Source organism: Mandrillus leucophaeus, unplaced genomic scaffold, assembly GCF_000951045.1.
Source record: "Mandrillus leucophaeus isolate KB7577 unplaced genomic scaffold, Mleu.le_1.0 Scaffold176, whole genome shotgun sequence".
Classification (NCBI taxonomy): domain Eukaryota; kingdom Metazoa; phylum Chordata; class Mammalia; order Primates; family Cercopithecidae; genus Mandrillus; species Mandrillus leucophaeus.
The window spans coordinates 1,751,069-1,763,615 of NW_012101765.1; the positions used below are offsets into that span (position 1 = coordinate 1,751,069).

Genomic DNA, 12,547 nt, shown 5'->3' on the forward strand with positions numbered 1-12,547 from the left:
TCTCTCGCATTTCAGTTCCTTGTGCACTCACACTGCCATATGACACTCCTATCAAGCCTCTGATTTCTTCGGTGAGTTAAACAGAGCATGGATAGCAAACAATAAAATAGCTACTTTTCATGGAGCACAAAAGAGGGTGCATTTTTCTCAGCATCGCAGACTCATCACAACTTCTGTGTTTCCTGTCCCATGGGCGACGCCCCCACTCCCACCCGGTCTCCTTCCTGGGCAGCTCTGGGCTGCAGAGCCAGCAGCGTGCCATCCCGCTCCGCTTTAGCGCCCGCTGAGGACGGCACTAGGACCCAGGGAAGTCCCCGAGCGGGGTTCGCGGAAAGGCAGCCAGACTCCTCCTTATCTCCAGTGTCAAACTTGACATCAGCCTGCGAGCGGAGCATGGTAACTTCTCCAGCAATCAGAGCGCTCCCCCTCACATCAGTGGCATGCTTCATGGAGATATGCTCCTCTCACTGCCCTCTGCACCAGCAACATGGATTGTCACCTCTCCATCCTCCTCCTCCTCAGCTGCTCTTTTCTCAACTGCTTCGGGGAACTGATTCCGCAGCCTTCCAATGAAGGTAAGCCAGGTACCGCGAAGCGCGGAGCCCTGCCCCGCGGGCTCACGCTCTCCAAAGCACGTTCTCACCGAAGCCTTGCGCGTCGGGAAGGTGCCTCCCAATAGAGCGGTTTGCTCTTAGTGAACGAAAGATGTGCCTTTTTTTTTTTTTTTTCCAACTCTCTTCTAAAACACTTCAGAAGATAATTTTAGATGGTCTAAACCTTGAAAACGTGTTTTTAATTTGATACCAATTCGAGCAATTACCTTGTTTGCCAATTTGAACAGAAAGAAAGAAAGAAAATCCTCCAGCGTTGCAACCCAGTTATGTTAATTGCCAAATAGCCAAGGCAGTATTTTATTTTCTAATTATGACCATGTGGTACTCCGAGAAGTTTGAAAGAAAATTCAGCCTTCCTTTCCTAGACTCTTTAGTATGTTTAAAGGTAATGACAGGTTGTTCCTACTTGGGATCATGGCATTTATGAATGGACTATAGGGAAATCAGTTTGTCGAAGCGGAGGTGCGTGTGTGTGTTTATGTTGCAAGGGCTGTGTTGAAGTTGTGTGTGTCCCGCCAGGCAATGGTTTGCACTGTGGTACAGGTTCTAATGAGCAGCATATGCCACATTAACATAAGTAATATTTGCAGGAATTACAATAAGCTTAGGTTGGATTCTCTTTGTTTAAAGGCTTGTATACAAATAGGAGAATGTATTTAATGAATAGTGAATAGCTCCTGGGAAGATATAGTAAATAACTGAATAGTAGATTAAGAGAGAATGTTCATATGCAGCAAATGGCATTTCCTTGATGTTGTGTTATTTATTATCCTCATAATGAGCATTAATTCCTTTTCAATGGGTTAAAGTGCAAATCTAATGTTAAGGACACCAATGTGTTCTATAAGATTGCGTACCTAATACATACATTTTCTTTCTCCTATATACCTTTTGTGATCAATTCCTAATGACTTGTGAATGCAGTCACTAACTCTTAAAACAAACTTCTCTAAATAATTGATCAGTTTAAAGCCACACTTACAACATTAATTTCCTCTCAGTGATTTTGAACTTATAACAATAACATTTAGCAATTTATTTTGCAAGTTAACAATACTGAGCAACTGATGTGCAAACGTCATGTTATATACATCACTCCTTAGAAAATATATTGTCAAGCCAATACTGTTGTATATTGTACAGTGTACCTTAATTTTAAAAACACAAGTAAAAACAAAACATTTAGAAAGTTTTTTATTAAATGTAAAAACTGCCTCATACCCGGTGACCTACTTTCACTGCTAATAGAGCAGTCATTTATCTCCTTCCTTACTGACTGCCTTTATCAATTTGGCAGATTTCATTAAATTTTCTGAATCTTTTTTCTAAATAAGAAAATAAAAATTCTAAAATTGTAAGACTCAAGAAAATGATCTTACCCACAAACGACTTTTTCTTTTACAACCCAAATTAAAATGTTTATTGGAAAGTAAGAGTCAATCATTCTTCCTGAATGAAAGGTAAGAGTATTCATTTGTATAACGGGTAACATGTATAATAGGTAACATATCAATAAATTAAAATTAATGTTTTAAAAATTTTTGTTCTTCACAGATATTAAAATATTGACAATCACTAGAAAAATAGTGTTAAAATTCCCACATTGCCATGATAAATTATATTTTCCAGATAGAATGTTTATGAACTATGTAGATAATGGATATTACTGAATTAATTATGCACAAGAATGTAGTAATTAGTCAGTATTTTTGTGGAAAACGTAACCTTTAAGTAAACTACAAGAGAAAAAAAAAGACACCAAACTATTTCACACTTACGTAAAATTAATCAGTATTAATTTAATGATACAGAGTTAATCAAATGCAAATGGCTTTTAAGCCTCACCTCATATGTGATTGGGGATATAATGTGCATAATTATACAGACAGGTACACATTAACAATATGTATATAGAAAGGTAAATATATTCAGAAAGCTGACATAATTACATTTAATTTGCTTGGATAAAAGTTTATCCATCGTTCATGGGATTATTCTTTCCAGATTGTGTCCTGTGGATAGTGTCTCTTTTCCTTCCTGTGATTATGAAGGGAAGCTTTAAAACAAATTTAAGATGATTTAACTTAGGTAATACTTGAGTGAGATTTTAAATATTAATCCATAACTTGGCTCTCAGTTGAGTTGAATAACATGAAAAATGAAAATGCCAAGTATGTGCCCAGATTTCCATGCAATTTTTCTAACAATGTAATTTAAATAAAAAGCAATTCTTTTGAAAATGTATATATGAGAGGAGTGATTTTAAAATAATATTAATGTAGTTTTCTGATATAATTTTTAAAATTTGAAATATGAAATACTAGACTGTATTTAAAATACTATGATTGAAATATTTCAACACTGTAAAAAATGTACAAGAAATTTATTGGAACATATTTACTAGAATATATTCTTCGATCTGTTATGAAGTTAGGCATAAGAGAACCAAGAGAACAAAACCAGGCCATTGACTTAATTGCTAGGACATTTGCAGTTGTGTGATTTGTTTTTAAATTTGAGATTTAATCATTAACTATCAATATTGAAATGCCATGGGTCCCTGATAAGAAAAATAACTTAGAAAATGTTTAATGTGAATTTTCCTTCTATTAATGTATTTACAAATACCTTTCTTATATGCTTTCAAGAAAATGACTCCAGGTGATAATAGAAACTCATCAATGATAACAGATATTCATAATTCCATTGATCACTTGACTCAGCAATTGACCTATATACTTAAACAGAGCTTTATAAAAACTTTATTAAATTCTTATCAGATCTCTCTGTTTACACGGCTTAAGAAAAGACTTTTAATGGGAAATCAGCTGTTTTTCATAGCAAAGTATGATTGCTACACTATGTATTATTTTAAAAGTTCATATACTTGCTCCTAGTTTCCATACCAGAGGGATGATTAATGGTAAACAGAAATAACATTGGAACAAAGTTAAAACTGGATATAAAATAAAATTATCAATTATGGTTACTTCAACCCTTTCAGAATTGGTAAAAGTACTTCCTTTAAACACTTTTATACATTTATGGCAGTCTGGAGTACAATGCACTGTTAATTCATCAGTACATAATACAGTAAATCGTTTTTTCTATCCAGAAGAGTTCATAAATTGGATTACCATTTATCTAGAAAGCTCTTTATATTGAAAATAAAGTATCCAAAATAAAAGTGAATAAAATTAAATATTCATATTTATATACTAGTTTTTTTAAAGACTTTTTTGAGTAGCTAAGACACTATTTCTATGAAATGCATTTCCCTAAATATAAATATTCTAAATACTAGAGGAAACTATGTGATTGTTTAAAACTTAAAAGTAAAACTTGCATATGAATATTATAAGCCTCCCTTTGAGTATTAGGCAAATGTTGGAGAAAATAATCAATTTTTTTCATTTTTAAAAATTACTATAAATTGGCATCACTTTTCATATATAAACACTTTTCCTCAAATAAGAACACACTGTGATTAAAACATTAATAGAAAACTAAGCTATCATATCATCTTTATAAGTTTTTTTGGTTTGGAAGAGGGTTTACATTTGCTTTTAATAGCATTTCATCATGCTAGACTAAATAATTGAATGCATTATACATTTTTGTAATTTAATAGCTCTCCTAATAGCTCACCCCTACATCCCCCCTGCCTCCATGGTTAACTGTGCTATTTGCCTGAAGGTAGGAGAAACCTTAATTTCACTATTTTATAACCCACAACAGTTAACACTTGACCTAGGTCATTAACAGGATTATCAGCAAATTTGTTTAAGCTTTTACTGACAATCTGAATTGCTAGGATAATATTTTGAATGTCCTAAAGAAACTTTTTGTAACCTCTCAAAATCTATCATGAAATTAATTCATTCTGAATCTATATTGTTGTAAAGACTAGTACCGATGATAATAATTTGAGTGGTGAAAGTGTTCACTCAGATACCTCAATCTCCTAATTTTTATGTTTCATAATCACACTATTCCAGTCCTTGTCATAAATGAGCAATTATCAACTCTTTTAGATATTACATCTTCTAGTAATAACAATAGATTTATCAATACAAAAGTTTCACCTGTAACAATCAGTATTTTTAATTTTATATTTTTTATTATTGTTACCGTAGTTGATAGGATTTTTTTTTTTTTTTTTTTTTGTCTATTTTAAGGTTAAAAGTTAGTTGGATATACTTCTCACTCAGAAGTGACTGGACCTATAAAAGGGAAACTACATATAATAAAACACCATTGCCACGTGTTAGATCATGGTTGTATTTTATATAAAGTTGTCTTTCCATGAAACACTAGAAATTGGGAGCTATAATGAAAAACACTTTAAACTAATATAAAATTTTAAAACAAAATATTGTACAGAATCAGATCTTAGTTATTTTTAACACTTTTTAGTAGGTTTAGGAAGTTTTAGGTAAAGTTTTTCAGTTCTTGAATTTAATTAAATTATGGCTGGCTCCTTGGTTATATTAACAACTTAGTAATCTCACATTGCTCTTAATACGTTTATTATAAAATAAATGATTTAGTAACATTCTTTATGTATTGCCTACATTTAACATTCAAATTTTGGTGTGTTCTTCAAGGGTCCAACATTTGTAATACTTTTTTCACAATAACTTTCTTTATAATGTTAAAATCCTTTCAGAAATTTAAAATTTTTGTGAAATAAAATACATGTAATATTGAAATATCAAATAGTTACTTTTGCAAAGGATTTTTAAAGGCAAAATACATTACCACAATATATTTGATTTACCAATTTCAACACAAATGGAAAAAAAAAAGAAACGTTCCTGAGAGTTACACTTTCCAAGTCATAAGACCTTCAGGAAAGTATTAATAAAACTTTCCTCAAATTATCGAACTCGATAAGTTTTTATAGACGTTTACTAAAAAAAAAAATCTGTGATCTGGGCTACTTTTGATTTGAATCATTTTTTCAATGATTCTGTTTGGCATAAATACTAGATAGAAGGGGAAACGTGTATTTCTTGAAGAACATTAAGTTTTACAAGTAATTTTCTGTCAAGATCCTCAAATTTGTTTATTTTTTTAACCTGCACACTTTTTCTTTAAAATATTTAATAAACCTTGTTCCTTTAAGTCCTGTTTGAGAGAAGATTTAGAAGAACAGATGCAGGTGTCTCCTTTCGGGTTCTGTTTTCAGAGATCTGGATTTTCTCATCAGGGAGGGTCAATAAAGGGCTTTTACCAAGTACAAAAGTAGCTTTCCACAGATTTTTTAAATAAAGGGTTGACCAGCAGTGTGAAACATTCATTATATTATTCATCCGGGTATACAGAAAACCAGGATTAGAAATTTACTTCTCAAAAATTTGGAAACCTTAGCTAACTCTTCTGTAACAACTTTAGAAATATTAGTAAAAGCAATATTGTGACATTTATAAAATGCGAAGTCTTCCAAGTCACAACTCAGTCCCCCTAGGAAGACATCCCTCAACGTGTTCAGGGTGTGGATACACGTGCGCCACTTGCTTGATTTCATTAAGTCTGTTCCCAGCTGCTTGGTATCAGGTAGTTCTTGGAACCTGGCAGGAGGTTTTCTCCAGGAAAGTCTGAAAGTCAGCAAGTTTTAGTTTGCCTCCTACCAGCTTCCTTTGTAAAAAAAAAAAAAAAAAAAGGGGAGAGGGGAGGGTTGTCCTTTACAAAGAAAAAAGTTTTTGCAAGTGAAAATTTTAAGAGTTGATTAGAAAACCGGAGAAGTAGAGAAAAGGTTTTAAAGCCAATGTTAATATATAAATCATTTAATTAAAAGAAAGACATTTGACACATAAAACATCTGGTTAATCAATTTTATTAAATCCCTAAAAACCCCGCACACTTAAAATGGGGTTGGGGTTGGGGGGGGGCTGCATTTCTTTGTTTCTCTTCTCAAGTTTACACACTTCTAATTGTTTCCCAGAAGAAAATATTTTATCCAGGAAAGTTTTAAGAGTGTCAGCCAAAAAATGCTAAAATGCTTCCCCCTTTGAATGTCTGGACGAATGCATGTGGAGGGGTGGATGGAATCAAAACCAGTTCAGCAAATAAAGCTTCAAACTTGGAGTGATGTTATTAAACTGGAAGCCCTGAGTGTGGACATCCCCCAACCCTTCATTTTCTAAATCATGTCCCGCTGTTCCAGTCAAAGCAAAGGGTGAAAATCCACATAATCCAAACCAACATGGTGAAGTGAGAATAATAGGTGAGGAAGGAGGAGAAAAGCAAGTGGCAGCACTGCACAAACAAACTGTTGTGAATACTCCTCGCCACGGACAGGAGTGGCCACAGGAGGGGATACTGCCTTCCTTTTCCTTCGCCCTACACTTCCCACATTTAATAAAGCAATCTTCATTAAATTCCAAAAGTGTGTCCTGCGAAATTTTAGCACAAAGCAGAGCTGTACGGGTAGAGACAGTAATGTGGCAACAGGGAGATGAGCAAGTGCTCCTTGCTGCCACCACACCCACCGTCAGGGTTGCCCTAACCACAAACTATTCTCCGCTAGGTCCAGGCTCATTGGAAAACAACCGTGTCTCTCAACAGTTTACTGCTTACTCACTCTGCATCAAATTAAAGATGAGATTTAAAAAAAGAAAAAGAAAAACACATCTCGGGGTGCGGGTAAAGCAGTCCCAGCCCTCTGGAGGCCAGCGGGTTCTTTGTGCAAGAGACTCTCCGCTCCTGGCTGCCAAAGTCAGTTCCCGGAGCGCGACCAGGGTGCCACGGCCTCCGTCCCGGGGTAGGGTGGGTGGGCGAGCGCAGTCTGATGCTCTTTTGCTCCGGGTTTCTGCCTCCGGGCGGACGGTGTAGGCGCTGCGATGCAGGCTGTAGCCAGCAGAGCGCGAAGGTGCAAAGTTACGCGAACACCAGCGCCAGGAGGAGACTGGAGCGCGCGCGAGAGGCAAACGTGCGCCCTCTGCCTGCTGCCTGGGATCTGCTGGCACTGGGAGAGCACGGCGTCCTCCTTAACACCTGGACCCTTCTTACCTGGGCGTCAGGAAGACGCCAGAGTCCGTGCGCCTTGGACGGGTCTGGCAGGTCCTGACCTGAGGAATAGACTTTGATTCAGGATCTACCATCGTCCTGCCGCCTTTTACATTGCTGTCAGCTAGGCTTTTCAGTTTGATGTTTGGAAGTGCTGTGTCTCTTTTCCTTCCGTTTTCGTGGGTTCACCAGGTGACAGCCAAGGGAAGGAGATATTCTGCAAGGTTCGCTGCAGGATTGAGAAAGCATCTCTTACTGGGTGCGCTTGGTTGAGACTCACAGGAGTTGCCTCATACGCCCTGTTGTCCAGCTTGCTGATTTCTAACCCTATCCCTTTACTATTTCTTCATCCTTTGGACATTCAACTCTTTTGGTGTCGCTAGACTCAAATGAAGAAATTTATATTTTAGAAAAATTTTCTTTAAAACTACCTGCTAATGCCACCTGTTAGGCTCCTAGTAATTGCTGAGGGGGTGTCCGTAAACTTTGCCCCTGTGCATGTTCAAAAGTTGTCTGTATTCTCCCAAAACCCGCGTGTGACTGACACCGTTTTATTAAAACAAGATTTCTCCTCCTCCAATATTGGGAGTAAACAGGGAATGGGCCAGAGAGGGTTTTGGGAGCTGTGCTATCGATATAGGTTGGTGGTTGGATGATCCTGATGCTCTGTGGCTGTGTTAGAACTTCAGTGTTTTTCATAACAGATGGTATTGTTAAATCCTGTAGACTTCAAGACTAATATATCCTCAGTACCATGTTCAACACTGAGAAAATAATTGTTCAGTGTTCTGCTGGCAAACAGATTTTTCCCTTACATTATCATTCATGACTTACGGAACCTCATTTAATCGTTAAAGTAGCCCTAAAATAGGTAACGTGACATTTCCCATTGTTAAACTGAGGAAACTGAGAAAATGGATCCTAATAAAGTAGTAACTAAGCCAAGCCCTCTCTCTTGTCTTTGTCTTTTGATTTTAACCTCACATGTTTTCTTCTAGACACAAACGCCTATGAACTAGGGAGACATCCTTGTCAGGAAAAGCACTAGCTTCTCAACCTTAATCCCAGTGACTGTACTAATTTGTCTTCTGACTTTGCAAGGATAATTTAGAAACAATCAGAAATTTGTAGTGAAAAATTGAAGGAAACCATATAAATGAGAGTACTTTGGAACTGTAAAGTGGTTCCACTCATAAGTTATGATTATGTGCATGGGTGGGGAACCCACTAAGAAACTAACTTAAAGAAATTTGATGTAGACAGAAGAGCAGATAAAAATATCTGTGATGACTTTTCTTCACACGTTCTTTCCTCTGTGTTCCTTTCCTGACACTCAAACACTCCTTTCCTCACCCTGGAGAGAAGATTTTGTCAAGAATTCCATACATACAGATAGTGAGGAAATTGTCAATATAACCAGAGTGTGATTATTTAGGGTTATGTGTAATAAAAATGAAGTGTTAATTAACAATTGGAATTGTCTTAAAGGTCAGCAATAGAAAATAGAACACGGTCCAAAAAGTAGACTTTAGTCTCTGCGGAAATTTCCCCCCACTTAAACTACAATTTTTAAATTACTTAAGGTGAGAAAATAAATTTTAGTGATTTAGCTCTTCTTTCATAAAAACACTTGTATTCTATTTAACTGTAGCCTTTGAGAAAAGGTAGCTAAAACAGGCTTTTGAAAGGTAGCAAATTAAGTTGGGGGCAATTATATTTTTCATATGGGTATTTCAGCACATATGTTTTGCATTAATTGCTGCAATAAATTCTGTTAACCTGGCAAAGAGCAAAAATAGCATATTGATGACATCAGGCTTCCAAAGCAGAAAGCAGCTTTTAGTATCTTGCTTTCTTCACTGTAACATAAAAAAAAGAAAAAAAGGAAAAAGGCTAATGTGTTATCCGTTATGTTCCCAGAGAGTTAGCCAGTCTTTCAAGCTATTGGCATGTTTTCCACGAACAAAAGTGAAGAATTAGCAACAAACTTTTCCCCCTTACTTCCAGAGAATTCATGTCAATTACTCATTTTCCTATTACCTGATTTTTTATATTCATATTTGTTACTCATTTCCCTATTATTTGATTTTTTTATATTTATCTTTGGGTTTTCAGAACTCTCTCACATCAAGGCAAATATAAACTGACTCTAAAGACTCCAAACTGAGCTGTCTTCCCTTTTAAGACAAAAATCTTGACTGATTACATAGCAGGGCCTCAAAAGCACTTGAGCAAATAGATAATTGTGGGTTAATTTTATTACTGAGAGGTTTATTTAGTCAATATCAAAACTATTTCTTCTTGCTTTTTTAATGCATTCATTTAGAGAAGGTTAATGTATGTTTTTTCAATTAGTAGTTAAGAAAAATAGATGAATAAGCTCCACAGGTCCAGTAAGTGTAAACTGCCTCATATAAGGCTTTAAAATCTTACTTTTTGCCTCTGATAAAGTTGATTGATTTCCAATCAACAGGAAATTGTAACATTTCCCATCTACCTCAGATTGACTAAGGGAAACACAGAGTAGCTTGTTAGTAGTCAACATACATTTATTTCCTGATTTTCAAACCCAATGTAGCCATTGATAAAACTATTTAGCTTTTAAAGGGATATATTCTTTCATTGCATATGATGGCAGTCTTCACACTGAGGGAAAGTCTGGGAAGCTAATTTGCAATGTCTTCCATGTGGATTATCTAACTAATCCTCTGGGTAAGCAAAACACCACTAACAGGAAAAGTCCATTTGCAGCACTGTGTGGTGTGTTATATCACCAACAGTATTGTCCTCTTACAAAACTGTAAGCAAAATTTTATGAATAAATATATACCTTTTGACCTCTCTATGGCATAAAATTTTATTTTTTTGAATTTTAAACATGTGGTGTGAAAAAAAAAACCATTGATTTATTTGTCACTATCTAATCTTGTTCATTTTCCCCAACTGTCCTCTAATCATCTATACTATTCAAAGATGGCAAAAAGGCTAGAGTTATATACAAATCCCTCTCAAATAAATCACAGCTGATCATGGTAGATTTTGCTTTTTTACAGAATAAAAGAACTGGCAGCATCATAGAAAAGTAGAACTAGAATTAAAGTAGATTGTTACTCTTTTATGAAATCTATAAACACCACCAAATCTAGTAACTGCCAAATATTGGAAATTTTTTTCAAAGAGGCAGTAAAAAGGAATTAGTATTTTTCTCTTGGTTTGCTTTTACTATCTGGTTTACCGTAGATAAGTTAATACTCATTTACATTAGATAACTCAAAAAGATAAACTTAGAGATTTTACTATAGTGTCTTTGACACTTCTGATCTAAATTATGATTTGATTGTCCTTGTTCTCCGAAAAAGAAATATCCACGTGTAATTATAGTATTTCTTGTGACTAAACTAGTTAATCTATGCTTAACAATGGTGTTTCTTTCTATATTTTCAGATACAAATGCTTATCTTTGACATTTGTACATTGAATAAGGAAAATTTTTCTTACCTTTGAAAGTGATGTTCTAAATCATACTAAAAGTTTTAATATTCCCACAAAAAATATAAAATGAGAGGAAGGAAACTAAAAAGATATAAAATTAGTAATATTCCTTTAAGTTTTTCTTTCCAAAGGTGATCCTTTGGAAATTAACTCAGCATTTTTTTTTTTTTTTAAATGTTTGGCCAGGTTTGTAGTAGGTTTACTACCCTAACCCTATTAGTGAAAACTTTGGAACTCTCAAGGTAATGACAAAGACACACATTTAAGAATCATTAAAACGAGTCAAGAAAAAGGTTGATATATAACTAATTTCATATTACATAATAATAAGTCATCTTTCACATTATAATAATTTATTGTTTGTGTTTGTTTATTTATCAAACTGTTTACCTGAGGATTAGTTACCCACTGGAGTCTGAAAAAAAAAATATGCTATGGACTGGAATGCTCTATAGATATGAGAATTATGAAAAATATGATATGAATCTTTGGTGGAGGGTGCAATTTAAGTCCCAGAACAGAGTCCCTGAGAGACAGGGAGAATTTTTTTAAGGTAAAAGTTAATAATAAATTCCTAAAAACAAGGAGTAGGAGATTAACTGATTTGCTTAAGTTCATGTGGTGGGGATAACTTTAACCTAGATTTATTTTTAACTGCATGTAACTTTAAAAATAATTTAAATGAATGTATAACAAAGACACATTTTTAAGCGTGTCCAAAATAACTAAATATTCAGAAACAGTTCTTATTAAGCACATACCTAAACTGATGTAAATTCTGTGTGAGTGCATGTGAATATATTGGAAACACACGTGACTGAATATCAAAATAGAACCATCACCAAATAAAAACTTCTGTAGGTGCTATTCCTATTATGATTACACTACCCCAAAATACCTCACTGGTCTTTATTTGCATTCTACCATCTCTTTCATCAATAAAGTAAAAGTTTTCTGACTATTCCAGTGCGGAGTTTGATGCTTTCCATTGACACCATGCTCCTAAGATGTAAGGGAAAAGACTAGTGTTTTGAAATAAACTGCTAAGAATGTGGTACCGTATTTGATCCTTTGTGGACCATTATAAAGACCCAAAAACAAACCTTGAAGAGTTTGTTTATGTGTGTGTGCCTATGTTTGTAGATGTCAGTCAAATTTGTATTGTCACAATCAGAATAAATGATACACATGAGATTTTAGATAATCCAGATATTCTGCAGAATATGATGAAGTCAAAGCTTTATTCTGATTGTAGTTTTCCAGAAATTTGTTTAATCAGGAAACCAATTTCTTCTACAGTGGGGTTCTTTCAAAACAAACACATGTGTACGTATATGCACATGTGTGTTTGAGGATGCCAAAATATCCAGAGGATGTTTTTAAATTTAAACTTACTTTTGTCTCATCATTACATTCTTCGTTTCCTATGC

General features: G+C 34.8%; 1 protein-coding gene across 3 annotated transcripts in view; it reads left to right on the forward strand.

The window, feature by feature from the left end:
* The first annotated feature begins 262 nt into the window (after positions 1-262).
* EPHA3 (EPH receptor A3) overlaps positions 263-12,547 on the forward strand; it is a 384,202-nt gene continuing 371,917 nt past the window's right edge. For 2 of the 3 annotated variants that reach the window (XM_011977264.1, XM_011977263.1), the window contains exon 1: positions 360-575. In XM_011977264.1, coding sequence (XP_011832654.1) covers positions 488-575 — 88 coding nt within the window. In that variant the 5' untranslated portion in view covers positions 360-487. Of the gene's footprint in view, positions 576-12,547 lie in introns of all 3 variants that reach the window. The other variant, XM_011977262.1, reaches the window with a different exon arrangement.